The following is a 22313-nucleotide window of genomic DNA, read 5'->3' on the forward strand; positions in this document are numbered from 1 at the left end:
CTCCACACTCCCATCAAGCCACCATGGATCCTACAGACCCAGCCCTCCTCGATGTGGACTGGGAGAACCAGTTTGGTACTCTCCAGCTTGAATCGGGTCCTCTTGATCCCATCGTAGCCAGTCTGATGGGCCTCAACATCGGCAGCCAGCGTCGCAAGCGGGACTCGCGCTCCCCAGAATCGCTCGTGGGCAGGATCCGTCTCAACTCGAACGCTGCCAACGGCAGCCACCATGACACCGAGGGATCGGGATACCGGCCCCGCCGCCGCCGCTCGTCGTCACCCGACTCGCCTCCCACACGCCGCTCGAGCTCGAGCTCGAGCTCGAATCAAGGCGAACCCGTTCCTCCTGGTCCCACGATTGGCCAATTTGGGACCACTATGGACACGAGGCGGTGGCAGTTTTGGCCGCATGCCATGGCGATGGGATCGCTGACCGGCAGGGAACTGACCTCGGTGAGCTTTGATCCCGACAAGAAGACAGGTAGGGCGCTGACACAGTATCCTTTGTAGATGTTCAGCGCACCTTGCCTCTATGGTCTAGACCCCACTCGCCCAGGTAACGGCCGCTCCCTTCTCGCTTTTGACTTTAAGCGCGAGTTGCTGGTCATTCGCACCGAGTTTGAAGTCGAGCAGAAGCTCGTCAAAGACCTCCCGCCAGTGTTCAGGCCTGTCAACGCCGAGCTTCCCTTCAGTGACATTTCCCGCCATGGCATCCACTTTGTCGAGGAGGCGCGCCAGGGTGGCAGGACCACCCTCGTTGTCACCGTCGCCTTTCGCCGTCCGCCGCGCTTCTTCACACCGTTTGAAAAGGATGTGGCGAGGTTCAACGAGCATGCAATGGCGCGGGGCAGGGCGGTATACCGTCGTCGCGCCACTGCAATGGACTTTGCGGTTTCCGAGACTGTAAGTCGAAATTGTCCATGTTACAGCTAGCTAACCAGACACAGAAAGAGAAGGACGCTGGCACTTTGCGGGCTATTCCAGATGGAAGCGTTGCTAATGTGAGTTGGCTGTAGGACATAACCTAACTCACCAACCAGCCAATCTTCTGCAACGCGTACCGGTGGACCTTTCACCTCAACGATGCCGAGGTCGGCCGTTTCAAGGCCTGTGCCAACAAGCTGCGCATGATGGACGACGAGAACCCAGACGCAGCTCTCGTTTCCACCGAGAAGCGGGAAAAGGCTCGCGAGGTGCCTCGTGTCATGCAGGATTGGTACACTCCCGACCTTTCAGAGCACGACTTTGAGACCCGCGCCCTCATCGAAGGCCTCATTGGCAACGGCATCCTCCGCCCCGGCGACGTCGTCGCGCTCATGAAGGCGTTGAAGATGCATGCGCCAGCCCCCATGTTCCGCCACCGTCTTCTTGAGAGCCTGTTCACCGAGGAGAGGATCCGTGACCCGGCGAGGCTCATCCCTTGTGAGTGGCATCCGTCCAGGGGCTACGCACTGACGCCAGTCCGCGCCAACAACATGCGCTTGGGTAACATGCGCATGCTGGACCACGTTGTGCGTATCCGCACTGTTCAAGTAACGCCCACTCGCATCCTGGTGGGACCTCCGCAAGAGGAGACCAGCAACTCTGTGACCCGCCGGTACCATGACAAGCTCGACGCCATCATCCGAGTTCAGTTTGTGGACGAGGGCGACCGCTTACATGTTAGTTTGCGGATGACGGTCGTCGCTAACTGACAACAGATCCTCGACTACACCAAGCATGCCGATAAGATGCTGCCCCAGGTGGGCCTCATGGCGCGCATCCGCCGAACTCTGCAGTATGGTATCATGATTGCTGGGGAGCGGTACTATCCTGTCGCCTCGTCATCGTCTCAGCAGAAGTGAGCTAGCGGATGCCTTGCCACCTTAGCTGACAATAGGGACCACTCAATTTGGTTCATCAACCACCGTGTCATTGACCGTGTCGCGCTGTCCAAGTGGATGGGAACGCCCAAGGAGAAGGTCGTGGCAAAGTACTCGGCGCGCATGGGTCTTGTGGGTAGGATATCCACTATCAGTTGCTGACCCACCAGCCGTTCAGCGGAAGTCGCGCTGTCGACATCAAGATCTCCCTGGGTAGGATTCCCGACATTGAACGGGACAAGGAGTGCTTCACAGACGGCTGCTCCATGGCCGGGACGCAAGTCATGGCCCAGTCCGCCCAGGCGCTCGGTATCACCTGCGGCCTCGATGCCAACCCCTCTGCGATTCAGTTCCGTCTCGGGTGGGTGTTTGCGTCTAGTTACTGCTGACCACCCCTCAGTGGCGCCAAGGGTGTTCTCTCCTGCTGGCCAGAGCTGGTGTCCGAGTACCAGCTCCTCCTCCGCCCGTCGCAGGAGAAGTTTGACAGCAAATTGAAAGACCTCAACGTCATTAGGGTGGGTCTGATGAAAGGCAACACCATGCTGATCCAGCAGGTCGCTCGCTACCAAGTGGCGTTCCTCAACCGCCAGTTTATCATGATCATGTCTGCCAACGGCGTTCCCGACTCTTTATTCCGTGAAATCTTTACAGCTGCAGTCATCAACATCAAGGGAATGCCAGGTCGTGTGCGGAAGGGAATCCTCACCGCCGAGGACCAGAAGTACATGCAAATGTACACTGATGTGAGTGGAACGTTTCAGTTGTGAGCAAAGTCTTCCAGCTAACCTCTGCCACCAGTTCCCACTTCCCACAATCATTCAGAACGGCTACCACACCAACCCCATGGTGCTGGACATGTGCCGCCTCGTCGAATGTCGAGCGCTCCAGGACCTGAAGTGGCGAGCTCGCGTCAAGCTCCCCGGCGGCGTCTACCTCATCGGCGAGCTTATAAATTAGTATGAAAGCTGACAAACAGGCATCTCTGACGAGTCTGGCACTCTGAAAGAGAACGAGATCTTCTGTCAGTACCAAGAAACCGACACCCACGACCCCAAGGTGATCACTGGCGAGGTGCTGGTCTGCCGCGCACCGGCCTTGCACCCTGGCGACGTCCGTCGTGCCCAAGCCGTTGACCTACCTCATCTGCGCCACCTCAAGAACGTGGTCGTGTTCAACACCGCTGGCAAGCGCGCGTTCCCAAACATGTGAGCTCTCGCGACTGCTTTGGAGCTGACGTCAGGCTTGGCGGTGGTGACCTCGACGGCGATGGTGAGTCAAGTTTGAAAGCCGCCTCCATGGCTTAAACTGACAAACAGACTACACGATTATTTGGGACCAGCGCTTCGTCCAGCCGCTCAAGGTCTACGAGGCGATGGACTACTCGGCGCCGAAACCACTCACTGTCGAGCGAGTCACCCAGAGTGACCTCAATGAGGTGAGCTGAGAGGACTGACCAGGACAGCTGATAGCAGAACTTTGTCCAGTACATTCTCGTGAGTACAGAGACCGCGAAACACCTCTAACTGTCCAGAACGACGTCCTCGGGCAAGTAGACAATGCGCATCTAGGCCAGTCGGACCTGTGTACCCCCTTCAACAAGATCCCACTCCTTCTGTCCGAGGTTCACAGTGTGAGTAGCTAATCGTAGTGCACTTAGCTGACCTGCAGGCCGCGTAAGCTACAATACAAGTGGGAAATGCTGACCAGGGCCAGCGTGGACTTTGCGAAGAGTGGGTATGCGTGTGCATTTAGCAGCTAACCCAGTAGCCGGTCTCGCAGTTACACTCGACCCAAGCTGGATTCCTGAGAAGTGGCCTGACTTTATGGGCAAGGTGAGGTTCTGTTCCTGAGATTGAAGTTGACCTTTCAGCCAGACAACAAGACCTTTCAGCCAGACAACAAGACCTACGACAGCCAGAAGATCCTTGGCCAGCTGTTCCGTCTCGTATGCTTCAGATTTTGCGAAATGATTGATGCCAATCTGACACCGCAGGTCGACCCAGCACCAGTATACGTCCCCGCCGACATCCGCAAGTTGGGATTCCCATTCGAGCCCCACATGCGCGACATTGCGCTCCACCCGGAGCTTCTTCAACTCCTCCTCAAGTACAAGATGACTTACGAGAACATGATGACCTACACCATGCGGCGGTTCAAGGTCGAGGAGGTGGAGCTTGTGACTGGTATCGCGACCCAGACGAAGCAGCGCAAGCGGTCCCGGGAGCTGAACCACCTCCACGTAAGTACGAGGGGCGTGAGCACTGTTATTGACATGCCCAAGGAACCCCTGCGCGACTCGTTCAACAACCACGTCAAGACCATCCGCGAAGAGGTCGAGGCTGAAGTCGCAGCTGCCAACTTTCCGTTCGCAGCCACGCCCGAGGTGATCGCTGCGCACGCATATGCGTTGACGTACGGCCAGAAAGAGGTCGAGGCGTGGGAGAAGCACCTCATGATGGGTGCATGGGGCGGTATGAACCATGGCGACATGGAGACGCTGCGGCCGAGGTAAGCTGTTGGGCGTTTCGCACACACAAGCTGACAGCCAGGCCGATGATGAGTTTTGCGTGGGTGTGGCAGGACGCGCTTGTCCAAGTGGCCCAGCTGATGGGTATGGGCCCGTGAGATGGGACAGAGAGCAGTGTAATCGAGTAATCCAAGTTTTATCTTCTGTATCACGAGCGCAATGTACAGTACCCCCCAAGCGTGGCCCTCGCCGGCGCTCACCATCTCTCCCGCGCTGCTCGCGTGCCACCCTGTGGCCGACGGAAGCAAAATGTTGATGGCCTCAGTCCCTCCACCTTCTTTTGGTGGTCCAACTGGTGGATTTGAAGATTTCACAACATCCACCGAAACCACCATGACGGCACCAGAGGTCAAGCTCCTGACTCTCCTCAACGTCAGCGCTATCAAGCGCCCACGTACTCTCGACCAGCCGGGCGGCTTCCGCTCTCCGTCGGCGTCGCGGGCACAGAGCACGAGCGGCGACGGCGACGACTCCATGCCCGTCAAGCGTCGGCGCAGCGTTGTCTGGGGCGGCGAGATTGGTCCCAGCGGAACCACGTACGGCAAGGGCAAGGGCAAGGGCAAGGCAGACAAGAGCGACAAGAGCAAGGTCTCTGCCGTCGCTGTCGATGAGGAGAGCGGAGAGGACGACTCGGCAGATGAAGCTGGCGAGGAGCGCGATGGCGATGACAGTGAGGACGAGGAGACCACCGAGGACACTTTCAACACCCACTTTGGTGCCGAGCCCCGCGGCCTCGAGCAGGCCGTCAAGACCGACGAGTGGACCACGTCCAGGAGGACCCTCAAGGGACTGGGACGGATTGTGGAGCAGGTGCCAGCTGGCCTCGAAGTGTCTGACGGCAAGGCTCGCGTGAGTTAGCAGTCCTGTTCTAGTGCTAACTCTGCCAGCTCGTCCCCGCTATTGCTACCGCTGTGAAGGAGCGCGCGGCTACTGCCCCCCTCGTCCCGACCTTTGTCTCCCAGCTGGGATCCTACGCCGACCTGTACGCACACTCGCTCGACGGCCAGGCCGATGGCCGCGAGACTGCGGCCTTTGCTCCTACCGCTACCCGTGAGGCCCTGCGCGCCGCTACCGCCGCCCACGCTGTCAACCACGTCCTCAAGACGCGCAGGCGTATTGTGCGCAACAATGAGCGTCTCGCACACGCCGCCGACGCAGGCAACGACATCGAGTCGCCCCGCGACCAGTCGTTCACCCGTCCCAAGGTCCTCTTCCTCCTCCCCACGCGTGCCAGCGCCCTCCACTGGCTGCGCGAGCACGTCTTCCCGCTTGCCGGCGCCGGAACGCAGATTGAGAACCGCCGTCCATTCGAGGCGTCGTTTGGTCTTCCTCAGGACGAGGTCGACCCGCTTGAGAAGAACGAGAACGGCCTCCCTATCGACCACCTCGAGAACTTCCGCGGCAACACGGACGACAACTTCCGCTTTGGTGTCAAGATCACCCGCAAGGCGTGGCGTGTCGTCATGCCGCCCGTAAACGAGGCCAAGCTCATGGACTGTGACTTCCTCGTTGCCTCGCCCCTGGCTATCAAGATGGCTGCCGACAAGGAGGACTCGACCGACGTGCTTGCGTCGATCGAGATCTTTGTCGTGGACGGCATGGACGTCATGGAGATGCAGAACTGGGACCACGTCCAGGTAAGTTGATCCTGGTTCGCTCTCTCTAGACTCAACTGACCCTCTCCCCAGTACGTCATCTCGCACATGAACGAGATCCCCAAGTCGCCCCACGGCTGTGACTTTTCGCGCGTCAAGCCATGGTACCTCGAGGGCAACGCTGCGCACCTGCGCCAGACGCTCCTGTTCTCGCGGTACGACATGCCCGAGTCGCGTGCCATCGCCCGCGGATGTAAGAACATGGCCGGCAAGCGCCGCATCGACGCTGCGGCCAGCGGCTCCCTCCCTGGTGTGCTCGAAAAGGTCCGCCCGGGCGTCAGGCAGGTGTTTGAGCGTATCGACGTCGACGTGCCCAAGGGCAAGGGCGGCATGTCTGGTGAGGCCGCTGCCGAAGAGGCCGATGCGCGCCTTGAGTGGTTTACGAAAAAGACCATTCCCCAGCTCCTCCGTTCGGCCGTGAGCAGGCAACAGACCCTCGTCGTCGTGCCGTCCTATTTCGACTTTGTCCGCGTGACAAACTACCTGCGTAAATCCGACTCGGTGTCGTATGCCGCCATCTCCGAGTACTCTAGCAACAGCGAGATCTCGCGCGCCCGTACCTTGTTCTTCAAGGGCAAAAAGGCCTTCCTCATCGTCACCGAGCGCTTCCACTTTTACCGCAGGTACCGTCTGCGTGGTGCCAAGACGGTCGTCTTCTACCAGCTGCCCTCGCACGCGAGCTTCTACGCCGAGCTGCTCGCCACGCCCTTTATCCCCAACCGCGAGGCCGAGGCTGCGGGCTTTGACGAGGCGGTCGACCCGTCTGAGATTAGCAGCCGTGTGCTCCTGAGCCGCTTTGATGTGCTGCGCCTCGAGCGTGTCGTCGGCGTCAACGACGCGCGGAGAATGCTTGGCAGCGCCGAGGCGAGGTTTGAGTTTATCTAGAGACAGTGTCTTGAGCCCTCCATCCATGTACTTTTCTTCCTGTCGCTGCTGCTGCTGCTGCTCCTCCTCCTGCCACGTCCCTGGCTCGTTGGACTAAAACTATGCACCGTGACATTCCAGGCTACATGACAAGAACATGATGACAACAGCCCTCTGGTCTTCGCTCACTCTCACTCTCGCTCTCTCTCGCTCTTGCTCCGTCTCTCCTCCCTTCTACCTGTCCTTCTCCTCCCCGCTCTCTCTCTCTCTCTCTCCTTCTCCGTCTCTCCTACCTCCCCATACCCGCGTTCATGGCCGAGTTCATCGCAGCAGTCGAGCTCGGTCCGCGGCCATGGCCACTGCTGCTCGTCTTGAGAAAGTCGGGCAGGCGCGGAGTGACGCTGCGTGGGGTCGGCGCGGACGACAGCGTGGGGGCTGGAGGAGGCGCAGTTGTTGGCGGGAGAGGTGGGGGGATAGCAGTGGTGCTCTGGCTCGGCGCCGGAGCTGGGGCAGCCGGCCTGATGCGGGCACGAGGCACGGGGAACGATGGCGGTGCGGCTCCGCGAGGACGAGGAGCGGGCTCGTCGTGTGTCACGGTGACGGCTGGGACGATGGTGCCAAGCTCGAGCATTCCCTGCACGCGATTTGTGGGCGCGCGAGGAGTCGTGCCAACGGTTCCGTCACCCATGTCGACGTCGCCGTCATCGGCAGTGTTGTTGTTGTCGCGACGAGCCTCACGACGCCCACCACCACCACCACCGCCGCCTCCCCCGCCGCCACCGCTCGCTGTACCGCCGCCAGCCGCTGTTGCACCGTCCGCTGACGGCTCAGGCTCGGACCTGATACTGCACCTGAGAAAAAAAGTCAGCTACCATCGCGCGGAGGTCTTGAGCCAGCTGACACTCACCAGAACCTGTGGCCCTCGCTCCACGCCTTGCTCTGGCAGTCCTTGCTGCAGTACTTTGCCTTCCTGCACCGACGGCACTTTGCGAATTCGCGGGGCTCAACCTCCCAGCGCCCACAAGACATGTACGCGCACTGACGAATACCGCCCTGGCTGTCGTCCTTGCGGCACGCGTTGCGCATAATCACGCCGGCCCAGTACTGGATCTCGCCCGGGATGCGGTACATGAGCGGGTCGGAGGGCGAGGGGCGGAAGGTGAAGCGCTCGACAAGAGAGAAGATGTTGGGTGTCTCCGAGTAGGCCGGGCGTTGTGGGAGGGGCACGTCCGAGTCGTCTGCACCGAGCTCGAATGTGCGGTGCATGGGACGCCGCGGGTGGTGGAAGGTGGCACGGACATGTGGATACTTTGACAAGTAGGCGAGGAGCTGGAGGGCCAGGAGAATGTTGTCCTCGGAGTAGTTTGTTCCCTCGGGGTTGAGGAGCATTGACACGCCAACATACGAGGCCAGGTCCTGGAATCCACGGGGCGCACCGTTGGCAATGATGATCTGCGCTGGTGGGACTTGGGGAACCTGGACCGCGAGGTCGGTGTTGACAGGCGCAAGAGGGACCTCGGCCGTCGTCACACGCGGCGTCGCACCGGGCTGACCGGGGGGAGCACCAGCCTCCATGTCGAAGCGTGCCTGTTCAGCTGCAAGCACCTCGGGATCGGGCTCCTCGGATCCTTGGATTCCTGCAATGCCGTCGACGATGGCAGGCTGAGGGCCGTTCTCGGGCTGGTTTGGAACAGCAGCCGCGGCCTCCATGGCAGCGTTGGCGGCAGCAGCAGCAATTCCAGCCGTGATGGTCGCCTGCGCCAAGTCGGTCTCGGGGGCACCGTCGCTCGCCTCGCTCTCATCGTGGCGACGAGTGTCGCGCGGCTGGAGGAGCAGAGGTCGTCCCACAACAGTGCCGCGACGCCCACGGGTTCCCTCCACATGCTCGGCGGCATGGACGTGTACGGGTGTACCCATCGGGCTCGACTGAGTGCTTTGTGGGTCGGGCGCAGTAGCCAGTTGTGGGAGACGGGCAGCCAGCCCCGATCGAGGCCTTCCGGATGCCATGGCGGCGTTTGCGTTTGTCAACGCCAGGCTGAGATCGGAGCGAGCACGGGGGATAGCTGGTGGCTCATCTCCAGAAGGGGAACCGTTTGCGCTCGAGACGCTAGCGCTCGCCTGCACCGAAGCCTCATCGGGACTCCGACGTGGGATCTGCAGTGGGAGAAGGGGGAGGCGCGCGCGGGGAGTGGTGGTAACCTGGCTAGGTCCTGCTCCGTTATGCGCCGTTTCCTCGCTCTCTCCCATGTACTCGACGTCCATGCTCGCGTCTGCCGTGTCCGTGTCGCCTGCAGTGTCCGTCTCGCCGCCCTCGGTCTCGGCATCGGCCATGTCCACATCCGTGTCCACTGAGCTGCCTGGTTGGGGCTGCGGTCGAGTAGGCTGTGGTGGGACGACATCGTTGGTGCGCGATGGGTTGCGGTTACCGTTGCCAACCAGAAGCGAAGTGACAAGCTGGCCCAAGCCGCGCGTCGGTTGCTGGGCGGCGAGGGCCGCTCCCGTTCCTGCGTGTCCTCCTTCTGTTGTTGGTACAGCTGGAGCAGGCGCATCAGTCAGGCCAGCGCCTGGAACGGGGATGGGAGCGACGGTGGAGGTAGTGGTGGCGGTTGTGGCAGTGATGGTGGGAAGTGCGGGGGAGTAGGAAACGGCGGCGGGCTGTGGTGGCTGGGCTGGCGCCTGGGTCTGGGCGGCGTCGCGTGAATGGTGATGATTCTGGTGGCGTGATGCTCCCTGTCTCCTATGACGAGCCACTCCTGGGAGTGGTATACCAGATGCCAAAGCGTCGACAGCCGCCTGGGATCCCAACGAGGACGAGAACACTGCGATGCCATTCTTCTTGAGCCAAGACTCGAGGATCTGGGCCACAATGTCCAATGCGCCAGCTTGGACGACTCGAGTACGGATGATCTCGTTTCCGCGCACCCCAATGTTGACCACACACTGGAACGCCAGAGAGTGACGGAGCGAAATGGCGCGGTCAACGTTGATGGTGCGCGCAGTGCATGGACCGTTCAGACCCCAGAGGTCTGGCATCGTCGGCTCACGCGGGAGGCAAGAGTCGCGGAGTATATCGAGCATGCGCTCCAGCCCTCCGTCCATTGTGAGCACCTCGCGTATCCGCGGCGATGTCGAGGTGAGGTACGTCAGCTGGCATAGATTGTTGAGGAGCGCCAGTGTTGAGTTTGTGTCTAGTGCTACAAGGCGAAGAGTCAGCAAGGAGGGGTCGCCACGTACACCCAACACCACCACCACCCTCGCCGTGGTGATTCCCCTGGCACATCCGCACTCGACCTCGGACCCGCCAAAGGACGCCGCGCACGCAGCCAAACAATCGGGCGGGAACACATCACATACCTCGTCGGTCATACAGCATCTGGCTGATGCTTATGACTGCCCGGTTGGACGGGGGAAACGTATAGTTTGACTCGCGCATGCTGGGCAGGCGGACGGGTGGCAAGCACCGTTGGTCAGCACACCGGCGATGATGTCGCGTGGGCCGCCTCCGGCCAAAGCAAAGGACGGGGGGAGCCGCAGATGGATAGGTAAACGGGGTAGGCGGGTGGACAAGGTGGTAAGGGACGTATGTGTTGCCTGTGGGGGTAGTGTTGGACGATGGGAGAGGCTGCGAGACGAGGGAGTAGGGAGGATGATGGGCTGTGGATGGGAGAGGTGGTTGGTGTGAGGAACGGCGAGAGAGCGGGGCGTGGCCGCCCACACAGCCAGACAGCCCGCACGCTCCCCGGCGCCGTCACAACGGGAGCAAACTCAACCACTTGTCCTCCTCCTCTGGGGGCTCTGGCAGGTTATAGACGGACGACCATGCACCTATGCACTGGGTAGTCACTTTGGCTGCTCTGCAATGCTGCTACTGTCTACATGCATATCTCAATCCCCCCTACGATCTCTCTCTCTGTCTAGGCCCACAACTTGATAAGACCATCCCACGATGCGGTGATCACCTTGGACTGTGTTTTGGTGTCAGCGATACAGTGGGTCCAGCCATTTACGTCACCGCTGCGTCGGTGCCCCCCTTTTCATTTGGGCCCAAAATTGGTTTAGGCCATTTAGACCAGCCAACTTGCTCAACCCTGTTCACTCACATGTTCGTTTGGCAGCCAGCAGTGGTCAATCACCACCTGCTGGTGCGCGTGCAGCCGCTTCATAATCTTGCCAGTCTTCCAGTCCCAGAACACGACGTCGCCACCACCGGTACCAGACGAAATGTACTTGCCGTCGGGCGAAAAGTTGATTGCGCACGCATAACCAGCCACCGTGTGGCCTGCGAAACGCTTCTTCTTGTTTTGCCTGAAATTGCCGTCTGCCGAGTACACCAGAATCTGGTTGTCGAGAGACTGGGCAGCGACATACTTGCCGCTCGGGTGCTTGGCGACCGAGGGCATCGAGTGCATGTACGGCTCGGCAATGTATTTGATGACCACGGGAATGTCATAGTCCCATCCGCGAATGGTCTTGTCGTCCGAGGTCGTCAGGAAACGGCGGTTGTTGTCCACAAAGGTAATGGTGTTGACGGGACCCAGGTGCTGGTCGTACGTTTGGATAATCTCATGCGCACGCAGGTCGTACTGGATAATCTTCTTGTCCTGCATACCAGCCATGAAGATGTGCTGCTTGTCGCTATCCGGGTGGAACTTGACAACATTGGCCATCTTGCCGTTCGAGAACGCCTGGATACACTTGCCCGTCTCCGTGTCCCACAGCTTGACGGTACGGTCGTATGACGCAGAGAGGAACTTGGAGCCCTTGTTGTTGAAGTTGACATCCTTGACAGCCTGCGAGTGGCCCATGAACGTACGCAGACAGTTGCCCTCGTTGTACACGTCCCAGAGCTTGATCTTGGTGTCCATACTTCCACTGAGAAGCAGGTGGCCACTCCTGGGGAACAGGCGGATAGCCGACACGCCCTTGTTGTGGCCAGTCCAGGTGTGGATGCACTTGCCGTCGGGCACGTACGTGTTGGGTGGCGCAGCGCCGTCCGAGGGGTTGAGCTTGACGTCCGTGTCGGTGGGAATGTGCATATATGTCCTGCCGGCATAGTCGGTGAGCTCCTTGCCGTGGAAGATGCTCTTCTCTTCGGCAGCAACCTCCATCTTGGCCTTGGCAGCGGCAGAGGCCTCCTCGCGGCGCCTCTTCTCCTCGCGCCACTCCTCGGCGTCCTCCTCCACCTCTTCCTGAACGGCTCGCGAGCCCTCGTACTCGGCCCAGGGACCCTTGTACGCGCCCTCGCCGTCCACAATTGACAGGTCACCCTTGGACTCGCGCTTGCGCTTCTCTGCCTTCCTCTGCGCTTTTGTTGACCGCACAGTGTCGATCAACTGGTAGCCATTGGCCGCCGCCGCGTCCGCCGAGCCCACAATGCCGCCACCGTTGAGAGATGGGTCGTACGCATAGCCGTGAATGTTGAACGTCTTGTGTTGCCTTGAAAACTCGTAGCTGTCCATCACTTGCTCCTCGACATGGCCTTTCCGGTCAGTCCGTGTTTCAGCGGCGACCGAATCTGTACCCACCTGCCAACGAGTTCATGCCCTTGTTCTTTTGCTGGTTGAACGGGTCCATAGGTCCCTGCTCAGGGCGCGTCATGTCTTCGTACGTGACGTTGACATTGATGACCTGTGGAGTGGAAGGTCAGCTCGGTTGGACGCAGTCTGGTCCGCTGTCAACAAACCTTGTCGGTTGACCGTGTAATGATCGCGTTAGAAATGACGTTGGGGTCCTCTTTCAACACATCGGGAGCAGCCGACACGTCGACCTTGGTGTCGACCTTGGCGACTTTGGTAGGTCCCGCAGAGGCGAGACCAAACGCGTCCGTCTTGGCCTGCTGCTCGAGCTGCTCGTCGTCCTCGTCGTCGTCTTGGATATCGGCCGCATTGTTGGCGGGATGGGACTGGATCTTGGATGGTCCCGGTGCGGACTCGTCGTCTGAGGACTCGTAGCCTGCGAGGAGCATGGTGGAAGAGGTTGGGGGATGGAGTGGATGGCAACAGACGGAGATTGTTAGAACAGGAGAAGTTGGAATACGGTGGCGGCAAGCGCGGCCAATTTGCTTCCGTCGTGTGTTTTGTGGTTACTGTATGCGATGGGGAGCTGGACCGTGAAGGGTACGGCAGACAGCAGGAAGAGATCACGGAAGTCTGCAACAGAACGTTTTGTCGTGATCTCTTGATCTCTAGCGATGCCTACTTCCTTTTGACAAGGACCGTTGTGCTGCATGCTCTGTGTGGCTTATGGAGGACGACAAGGCAATGCCTGGTCAATGCCTGCCAAACGAGGAGCACCGTGGGAGAGCATGGTTGACGAGCGTCGGGGGGGTGATTGTGTTGTTTATTGCATCCGACTGCAGAGCTCCATAATAGAGATCTACAGAGTACCTAGTTGAAGCTTTGGGACGTTGGGACATTGCGTTTGGCGTGGAGCAGGACAACCGGCCGACCCGGGCGATGGATGCACGCGCGGACTGCTGCGATCGTTGACCGTTTGAGTGAGACGGAGAAGGCCGTTGCTCACTGCCATGCCGAACTCCGCGCTCCATTCTACCCGGTCGTTTTGAGCTTCTTGTTGGGGACAAAGAGCACACACATGCAGAGCTAGGTCACGAGGAGGACGGCGATGCATAAGCATGAGGATATGCAGGAGGGAAAAGCACAGGAAAGCAAAGCACCAGCCGCCGGGCGTTACGGCCGTGTCCTGTTGTGGGTCGACGATCGTCCCGGCGCTCTCGGTTAGAACGTGAGCCGGTTTGTGTGCGGTGCGCAGACCCCACCCAAACGTGCAGAATGCAACATTATCCCGCTCATGCAACCCCACTTGTTCTCTTGTCTTCTCACATCTATCCACTCACCCACAAACTACGTGTACAATGGTCCTCGTTACAGAGCTCACCCGCATGCTTGGCATCAAGGTAGGTGACCCGCGGCACTTCAGCCATCGAGTAACCTCCTCCAAGCTTCTGTGCTGACGTTCAATCTACAGCACCCCATCGTCCAGGTAACTATCAAACTCGCCCGCGCGATCTAGCTTCCTCCAATCTCGAGACGCTAGACTCTGTACTGACATCCTCAGGGCGGTATGCAATGGGTCGGCGTGCCGGCTCTCGCCGCTGCTGTCGCTGCCGCCGGTGGTCTCGGCATCCTCACCGCCCTCACCCAGCCTTCCCCCGACGCTCTCCGTGTGGCCATCAAGGAGACCCACAAGCTCATGAACGGTCGCCCCGGTCGCTTCGTGAGTTGGGCGACGCCTATACTGTAGACCAACTGACACCCCCAGGGCGTCAACATCACTCTCCTCCCCTCGATCACCCCTCCCGACTATGCCGGCTATGTCAAGGCCGCCATGGATGAGGGCATCGATGTGTTTGAGACTGCAGGCAACAACCGTGAGTTATCTGGGTAACTGACTACCTTGCCGCAAGCTGATGAATCCAGCTGGCCCCATCATTAAGCTCATCCAGACTTACAAGGCTCCCGGGCAGGCCACCGTTCCCAAGCGCTACATCATTCACAAGTGTACCGCTGTCCGCCACGCGCTTTCCGCCCAGAAGATGGGTGTTGACTGCCTGAGCATCGACGGCTTTGAGTGTGAGTACAGAGTTCTAGGAGTGTGCTTGACCTGTTGGAAGAGGAAGGTTGCCAGTACGGTGGACATTGCAACTCTGCCAGCTACGACGTGCCTGGCCACACGCAGCAGCTGACATTCCAGGCGCTGGCCACCCCGGTGAGGACGACATCGGTGGCCTTGTCCTGCTCGCCCGCGCCGCTGAGGAGCTTGGCATCCCCTTCATCTCGTCGGGTGGTATCGCCAACGGCCGCGGTCTTGCGGCCTCGCTCGCCCTTGGCGCACAGGGTGTTAACATGGGCACCCGCTTCATGGCCACTGTCGAGTCTCCCATCCACGAGAACATCAAGGAGAAGATTGTCGCCTCCAACGAAAAGGACACTGTCCACATCTTCCGGTACGTATTGGGGTAACGACGAACCGGGTAGTTGCGGGCCGGTTACCGAGGCGGTGACAAGTAGACGCCACCAGCTGGAGGCCCACATGCCCGGGCGGCACGAAACACCCGGCCGCTTAGACAGTTGAACTGACACATTGAACAGTACGCTCAAGAACACTGCCCGCGTGTTTAAGAACAAGGTCTCCACCGAGGTGGTCGCCCTCGAGAAGCGCCCTTATGGTGCCAAGTTTGAGGACCTCCGCGACCTCGTGTCTGGTGCTCGTGGCAAGGTTGTCTACGAGAACGGTGACCCGGACTATGGAATCTGGTCGTACGTTGCATGGCCTGACATACAGGTGCGAGAGAAAGGGGCTGACAAGGGCACAGGGCTGGTATTGCCGTTGGACTCATCCACGTAAGTTGCGCAAAGGGACCCAGGGCTGTCTGGGAAGATTGATAACGAGGATTGCTGCTGACGCTTGGACAGGACATTCCCACCTGCGAGGTTCTGTGTGACCGCATGGTCAAGGAGGCCGAGGACGTCATCAACAGGCTCGACACCAAGATTGCCAAGGCCAAGCTGTAGAGAGGGAGATGCCATGAAGGATGGTTGTAGATGTGTAGAAAGGATGCCAATTCGCGGTGCCACATGCCACTCCGTTTTGGTGCCAACTTTTTGCTTCCCCACCCTGCCCCGCTTTATTCCGTGGCAACCCATGGTCTGTCCGTCGGTGTGCGCTTGGACCCGCACGCACACTCACCCCCAAATGGTCCGCTCGCTCTGGCTGTCCCTCTCCACGTACTCTCTCTTTCTCTTTCTCTTCCACATATCCCTCTCTATCTCTCCATCTCTCTTACCCATACTCCCACTCTTCCTGCCTGCACTTGGCCCATATCGCACTCGAGCAGGGCGCCCAGCCCCACCCAGCTACTTTTTTCCTCCGACGAACCCCGCCGCCGTCGCCGCCGCGCCATGAGCTCACCTCACGGCGCAGGCGGCATGTCCCCAACCGCAATGGCCACCCGCTTCGCACCGTCCGGCCACCGCCACCGCGACGATGACGGCGACGACCACTATGGCGCTGATGTGCTCCCCCCTCACCTCGCTGCTCTGGACGATGACGACCTCAACACCCAGGGCGGCAAGAAGCGCAAAGTGCCCGTCCCATTGATCCCTGGGTCAGTGGACGACGCCGATACCGGCCGCGACGGTGCGGACCGTAACCCCCCACGCTCTGCGCGCGAGGACACGGACACGCCAGGCATATCGCCGTACTCTGTCTGTCGAGTTGTTCGAACTCCCGCTTCTCGACTGGCAGCTCAGAGGCGTGCGCTCTTCCACAAACGCAAGGCAGGGCTCGTTGCGCTCTATCTGGACGCCCAGGGCGCTGTCGATTCGTCCGCCGCACAACTCGCTGCCCTCCGCAGCCGAAGCAGCGGCGGTGCACCGGGCGCTGCTCCAACCACTGCAAGCGGTACGTCGACGTCTACTGCAAGCTCGAGCCGACCCTCGCTCCCGGACGTGAGCACATTTGAGCGCCTCCTCCCCGCCCTAGAGGACGTGGGCGTTTGGGCCCCCGATGCCCCTGGCTGGCGCGAGGGCGACGACGCAGCCCAGCCCGTTCCCCGGCGGTCGTTGGAACGCTGGCGTACTGGTTTTGCAACCCGCAAGCGTGTCCGCATGGAGCGCGTCCCCGTCGTCCGTGGCGGGTGGGCACCAGAGGGTAGCTTTGAACTCGAGGTGCCGACCGAAGGTGAGTTGCACGCACGATGTCTCTGTCTCCCACGCCCCTCCCTTTCCTTTCCTCCCGAGGACGTACGATTCACAAGCGTCACTGTCATGGCTATGCGTGTGTCTGTCCCACAGGCATGGTTCTGGCGCACCGCCGGGCGCCTGATCTGACGCCTGACACCGATCCGAATACCCCGAGACCTTGACCCCACGCTCAAGCATGCTGACGCCCGATCCCAGCCTCTGTCCGAGCCAGAGCCCGCGCGCGTGAGCGTGTTGCCCTCGCCCGACTTGCAGAGCAGCTCCGCGCGCTGGTCCTCGCAGCCAACAAGCTCCCGACAGCGCAGGACGCCAGCCCAGCGGGTACACCGCCGCCGACGCTTTCGGCCGCCGACTTGCCTCCAGCGCCACCCGTCCCGGTTGCTACCAAGAAGAGCAAGAAGAAGAAGAAGAAGCGTACCACCCTTGCCAACGAAGGCAACCCGCACCATGTTGACAAGTGTGAGTCCGCTGAACAACGACCACAGGTTGGCTTTGGCTGACATGTTTTCCAGACCGCCCGTCACGCCCCGTCCCCGTCGCAGACCCGTACGAGCCGTGGCCGCACCACGCGTCGCTCCTCTTCCCGCCCCCCATGCGTGTCCTCGCTGCTCGCCCCGGAGGCAAAGACGTTCGCCCTGGTGAAGACGAGTATATCTGCTTTTCGTGCCAATACGCGCTCAGCTACGGTCCCGAGGCACTGCGCAAGCACGCCATCAAGCAGCGTAAAGCCGAGCTGAAGCGGGTTGAAAAGCTCCGCGCGAGGGCATTCGGCAACACGCACGGCAACCGGCCGCGGGCCCGTCCCCATTCCCACTCTGGGGACGGGAGTGGGTCCGAGGACGATGACGAGGAGTATGACGACGACGACGACGGGTGTGGAGACGACGACGACGGTGCAGGGAGGTGTACGTGTGGCAGGGCGCTGCGCAAGCCTCACATCGAAGACGAGGCAGAGCCCCCGGACAAGCCACCTTAGCGCATACCCACCCTGGGTTTGAAAACCCAAGGCGTGCAGGTGTGCGCTTGAGCGTCTGCCAAGCAGGGCAGGCGTAGAGTATGGCGGTGGAGGAGCGGGGAGTGCGATACAGTGTCACAACGGTGACGGAAGGCGAATTGAGCAGTAGGCGTTCTTTCTCGGTCGGTTTTTTTGGCAACGGAGCTTTTGCTGCTGTGCCAGAGTGTAACAAGGAGTCGTGTAATATAGATAATCACCCACACCCACAACAACAAACAACAACACACCCAACAACAACAAGTGTCATTCTTTTCGTGCTGTGTATAGCAATAAGAGATCAGTAGCACCGTTCTTTCTCCTTTTCTGCATATTTTTATCATGTACACTGAGCGTGCAGGCCAAAACGACACGGTTTGCACTGCCGTTGGGCGTAGATCAATTTGATAAACGACTCGGCCGAATGTGGCGGCGAGGCCGTCACGATCAGGTAAATCTTGGAAAATACCAAAAACTGACCTGTCTAATTACCCAACACCATGCCACTACTGTTGAACGGAACGCCGTGAGGAATACTTTATCACACCCTCCGTCGCCGTTCCACCCCGCCGTGGGTACGGGGGAGCGCAGCGGGACAGGTAGGATGTGGAAAAGTAAATCCTGGGTCTTGAGGTGTGGGTGTGGCGAGATCGAGGTTAGGCGGTGGTGTAGCTCGAGGTTAGACGGCGGTGTAGCTCGAGGTTAGACGGCGGTGTAGTTCGAGGTTAGACGGCGGTGTAGTTCGGACGGCGGTGTGCGGTGGGGTGGTCGAAGTCGGGAAGAGCGGAAGTCGTAGGCGAGGGAGTCGGAGTGGCTGGTATTGTAGGCTGCGTGCGTGTTGACATGTAGGCTGTGTGGTTGTCGTCGAGTTTGGCAGGCGTGGCGGAACTGGTCGTAGAAAGGCCAAAAAGAAAACTGTGGCTGTGTTCCCCAAACTGTCAGCATTCACGAGGAACTCACCCCGTTTGTCTGTTTATCGGCTATGCCGTGCCCGCCTGAGGAGGGTGATGAGGTAGTGCAAGTGACATGAGAAAGCGGAGGTAATGGACGGGTGGTAATGGAGTTGAGGGGCGGGCGACCTGCATGCTGTCGTTGACTTATTTAAGGGGAACTGGTACGGGGAGACCCAGTTGCCCACCTACCTCATCCTTTGGCTTCTCGTCCACCACCTGCAAGTCCACCCGCAACCATGGCGGGCACCCGAGCTGTTTCCAAGGCTGGCGAGGGGGAACTCTTGTAGCCCCAAAGCCTACTGCCCACGGCCAAACGCCAGGCCATTGTCGACCATGTCCAGCGCGACGAGTCGCAGGACTCTAACCCGGTCATCTACTACAACTCGTCCGACGAGATGCGCATGTTCAAGCCTGCCAAGACTAGGATTCTCGTCATTAAGGCTGTCGGCATTACCGGCATCAACCTCCACCGCGCCAACACCCTCCACATCTTCGGCCTGCCATGGCTCTACATGGACATTCAACAGTTGATCGGCCGCATCAACCGTTATGGCCAGCGCCGCCAGGTCAGGGTGTACCTGTATTACCACACCGGCACCGTTGAGGAGGACATTGTGAACGGCATTCAGAACAAGGCCGCCACCGAAGAGTCGCTGTTTTACACCCACATGGCCGACGAAGACGAAGCCGCCCAGCAGACTCTGATCACCCAAGTCGAAGACACTGTCGCCAAGCGTGACAGCCGCGCCTCCCAGTCCCAGGTCGGCCGACTCGTCGAAAAACAACGTGTCATATGTCAGGCTTGGGCAGAAGAACGACGACGCAAAAGGTGCCGGGTTGGTGGAGGGGTTGTTCTTGGCGTCCATGAGGAGCCCGCTGATGGTGACTGCGTAGACGACCTCGCGACGCTCCACTTCGGGGAACGGGTAACGGTTGCGGCCTGCCATGACACGGTTGGCCTGGGCGACATCAAACTTGCGCTTGGTCGTGCGAATGTTCGGCCTGTGGCTCATGTCCGCCAAGTGATAGTAACCCTGGTCGAGAAGCTTTTTAGCCTCTGCACAGTGGTTGCCGACGATGGTGCCGTTAGACACGAGAATGTGGGTGCGAGACGATTCATCGAGCAAGGGACGACCGTTGGCGGCACGGCGGTTGTCGCCGATCCAGAGGTGGTCACGGCGGGACGAGGTCGACAGTTCTTCAAGCTCGGCACTGCAAGGTCAGCGGATGGACATATCTGCGACACGCAGGAACCAAGGCCGCTTCTGCTAAGCCTGCACCTCCGCCTCCCTCGCTCACCATTCCCGGTCTGAGCCCGTATCTCCGCCCCATCGAGTGATGTTCTTCACGAGTGGGGAATGGCCTGGGCTTCGACACGGACAACGTCCGACGCTTGGCCGGCGCTTGGCCAGGATAGCGGGAAGGCCAAGTGCCCAGAGTGGAACACGGCGGGCCGTGAGGGCGTCCTTGCCGATCAACGCGTACATTGCGGGGTCGGCCTTAGTCAGGTGGAGGCAGACGACAGCTGTCCATGGCCAGCACCTCGTCGAGCTGGGCGGCGCTGGGAAGCTTGCCGGCTAGAGCCGGGTCAACACCTGCCACCCAGTCACTCAGCAGTTGCCCAGAGGGTTGCCGGGGAGCGCGCTGAATACGTCCAAGGCGAGGGAGCTCACTAGCCAGACCCACCGTGCTGCCTTGTGGGCGCAAGCCAACCCGTGGGTGTACGTGGTGGCGACAGCGGTACGCCCGTCTTCAACCTCCCTACCATCCTGGCGGCCAACTCCACAGAGACTTCGGGCACCTAATGGCGTCTTGTTTGCGTCTTGTTTGGGCGTTGTGGATGATATTATGTGAAGAAAAATAACCGCACGCCCAGGATACTCGTTTTTTATACCGAAGCGACCAACAGGTGATTGCTTCTCCCCATGCCATGAGACACCATCAGGTAGGACACCCATCAGTCGTAACACATTCCGTGTCGAGCCATCAGACACGTTGGACTCAGAATCAAACGGACAGGCTGCATGATTATCACCGCACAGTTTGAAACGAGCACGAAGGTTGCGTGTGTGTGTGCCACATCCACGACCAACTCTCGGGGTATGTGTGCCACATAGATTCTTGTTCCCACAGCTGGGAGGTAGTGGCTGATGGCTTCTTGTTTCCACACCGGTCTTGTGTCTCTTGCCCTGTTTCTCATCAGCCCTCCAGATCTGTCTTACCTGCTAAAGCCTCAATCTGACCTGATCTTGTCGCTCGCTGAAACACTGCAACATGGCAACAAGCACCAATCCCACCGCCAAGAACACCCGCGTTCTCGCTTGATCCGAAGATCCGAACAGAGACCCCGACGTGTCACCCCCGCTCGCTTATGCCGGGCAGAAGAAGCGGCGACGGTGATCCAAGCGCTCAATGCTGTACAGTACTGTTCCATTCTCGACAGACCCACCCTTCCCCAAGAACCCCGACGCAGGGGTGGACTTTCGGAGCCGTGCGGTTCGCTTGTCGGCTTGTCTGTGCTATGGCTTACAGGAATTACAGGACAAAGAACAGGGCGGATAAAAAAGGATCAACCACAGTAGTGTGGTTGGTGTTTCGGCCCGCCATGCGCATGTTCTTATTCCTTATTCCGTGTACCTGTGCATCCCCATGCTCTCTCGTCCGTCCAGTCGCACAGGGGAAGGGCTCTGGCGCTCTGGCGCGCTCCCCAACCTCTGCCGACCCCCTGTGTAGCCGCTGAAAATGGCCTAGGTAAACAGCCGCGAGAGCTCAACACCGCGAACGGGCCATTGACGAAACGCCACGCCGGTGTTCCCTTGCTCCCTAGGCTACGCTGGCGGGTCCTGTGATTCCTGGAGGCCGACGTTTTTGTACGTTCTGTCGGATAAGCCAGAGCAAAACGGTCGTGCGCGAAACGCCGCATGGGATCTCGAGAGAGCGTGAGGGTGAAAGCGTGAGCGTGAGCTCTGGACACAAGACGTACGACGTAGACGACTTGTACACCGGCCCACACGCCTCCCCCTTGCCCTGGCCCGTAGTTCTTGTGGCAGTGCGCGCACATACGCGCGCGGCTACGGTGCCGAGAAATACTGTCCCCCATGTTCGTGCACGAGCCCATGGTTTGTACCAAGTGTAACCCGTACTGCCGATCGTCGCTCGGGTTACGTGTACGAGCTACGAACACTGCTAGAGAAACCGATACCTGCAGGTTTGCAAGTCTACAGACCCTCAGGTTCTTAATGAAGTGACGGTGGAGACGTAGTCTTCTCCGTGACACCCGAGTGCTCCACGTTCTCGGTGTACATATGTGTACGCCGCCCGGCCGAGACTCGGCCTTCAACCTCCGGCGCTGGTAAGCAGCCCAGCCTCCAGCGACGACTGCGGACATACGGCATGCAGAAAGACACTTGACAATAGAGAACAGAGAGGCAATGGAATGGGGTGGGCACGTCGCGGCCATGGGCAGCGGAGTTGCCAGTGGCCACATCGGCTACCTCGAGGCCACATCGAGGCCACGTCGGGACCACGTCGAGACTAGAAGGGAGAACATCAGGTTCTGCGCGGTCAAAGAAGGAGAAGGAGCCAGCTGCGTAAACAAGGAGCCCAGGCGCAGTGGATTAATCTATTCGAGGACTAGGCGCCGCCGACGATGGTAACCAGGAGAGAGAGAGAGAGCGCCAGGAGTGTCAGGAGGCGTAAAGACGATACGCCCGTACGCCACGCTCAATGTGAGTTCA

At 59.8% G+C, this 22313-nt stretch overlaps 7 protein-coding genes across 7 annotated transcripts; 4 read left to right on the plus strand and 3 right to left on the minus strand.

Annotated features, from left to right (window-relative positions):
- Positions 1–23: 23 nt before the first annotated feature.
- EHS24_000913 (uncharacterized protein) lies at positions 24–4489 on the plus strand (the record flags this gene model as incomplete). The annotated part of the gene is made up of 23 exons (XM_028616724.1): positions 24–394; positions 443–455; positions 513–905; positions 950–1003; positions 1043–1424; positions 1464–1663; positions 1703–1842; positions 1882–1996; positions 2035–2225; positions 2265–2379; positions 2419–2607; positions 2663–2738; positions 2841–3069; positions 3105–3133; positions 3181–3299; positions 3337–3357; positions 3396–3494; positions 3555–3594; positions 3632–3696; positions 3735–3809; positions 3858–4103; positions 4146–4372; positions 4414–4489. The coding sequence occupies 23 exons, from the start codon at positions 24–26 to the stop codon at positions 4487–4489; spliced, it is 3465 nt and encodes a 1154-aa protein (XP_028480581.1).
- A 235-nt stretch (positions 4490–4724) lies between these two features.
- Positions 4725–6931, plus strand: UTP25 (rRNA-binding ribosome biosynthesis protein utp25; the record flags this gene model as incomplete). The annotated part of the gene is made up of 3 exons (XM_028616725.1): positions 4725–5240; positions 5279–6028; positions 6080–6931. The coding sequence occupies 3 exons, from the start codon at positions 4725–4727 to the stop codon at positions 6929–6931; spliced, it is 2118 nt and encodes a 705-aa protein (XP_028480582.1).
- Positions 6932–7199: 268 nt separating this feature from the next.
- On the minus strand, positions 7200–10343 carry EHS24_000915 (uncharacterized protein; the record flags this gene model as incomplete). The annotated part of the gene is made up of 3 exons (XM_028616726.1): positions 7200–7761; positions 7818–10104; positions 10265–10343. The coding sequence occupies 3 exons, from the start codon at positions 10341–10343 to the stop codon at positions 7200–7202; spliced, it is 2928 nt and encodes a 975-aa protein (XP_028480583.1).
- Positions 10344–10824: 481 nt separating this feature from the next.
- Positions 10825–12875, minus strand: EHS24_000916 (uncharacterized protein; the record flags this gene model as incomplete). Its single annotated transcript, XM_028616727.1, has 4 exons — positions 10825–10875; positions 11011–12389; positions 12436–12538; positions 12594–12875. 4 exons carry the CDS (start codon positions 12873–12875, stop codon positions 10825–10827), a joined length of 1815 nt encoding a protein of 604 aa, XP_028480584.1.
- A 909-nt stretch (positions 12876–13784) lies between these two features.
- Positions 13785–15444, plus strand: EHS24_000917 (uncharacterized protein; the record flags this gene model as incomplete). Its single annotated transcript, XM_028616728.1, has 9 exons — positions 13785–13826; positions 13898–13912; positions 13988–14146; positions 14192–14300; positions 14350–14502; positions 14624–14876; positions 15022–15189; positions 15246–15273; positions 15346–15444. The coding sequence occupies 9 exons, from the start codon at positions 13785–13787 to the stop codon at positions 15442–15444; spliced, it is 1026 nt and encodes a 341-aa protein (XP_028480585.1).
- A 429-nt stretch (positions 15445–15873) lies between these two features.
- Positions 15874–17608, plus strand: EHS24_000918 (uncharacterized protein; the record flags this gene model as incomplete). Its single annotated transcript, XM_028616729.1, has 3 exons — positions 15874–16612; positions 16831–17091; positions 17145–17608. The coding sequence occupies 3 exons, from the start codon at positions 15874–15876 to the stop codon at positions 17606–17608; spliced, it is 1464 nt and encodes a 487-aa protein (XP_028480586.1).
- A 1264-nt stretch (positions 17609–18872) lies between these two features.
- Positions 18873–20063, minus strand: EHS24_000919 (uncharacterized protein; the record flags this gene model as incomplete). The annotated part of the gene is made up of 2 exons (XM_028616730.1): positions 18873–19788; positions 19876–20063. The coding sequence occupies 2 exons, from the start codon at positions 20061–20063 to the stop codon at positions 18873–18875; spliced, it is 1104 nt and encodes a 367-aa protein (XP_028480587.1).
- Positions 20064–22313: the final 2250 nt, after the last annotated feature.

Source organism: Apiotrichum porosum, assembly GCF_003942205.1.
Source record: "Apiotrichum porosum strain DSM 27194 chromosome Unknown scaffold_1, whole genome shotgun sequence".
Taxonomy (NCBI): Eukaryota; Fungi; Basidiomycota; class Tremellomycetes; order Trichosporonales; family Trichosporonaceae; genus Apiotrichum; species Apiotrichum porosum.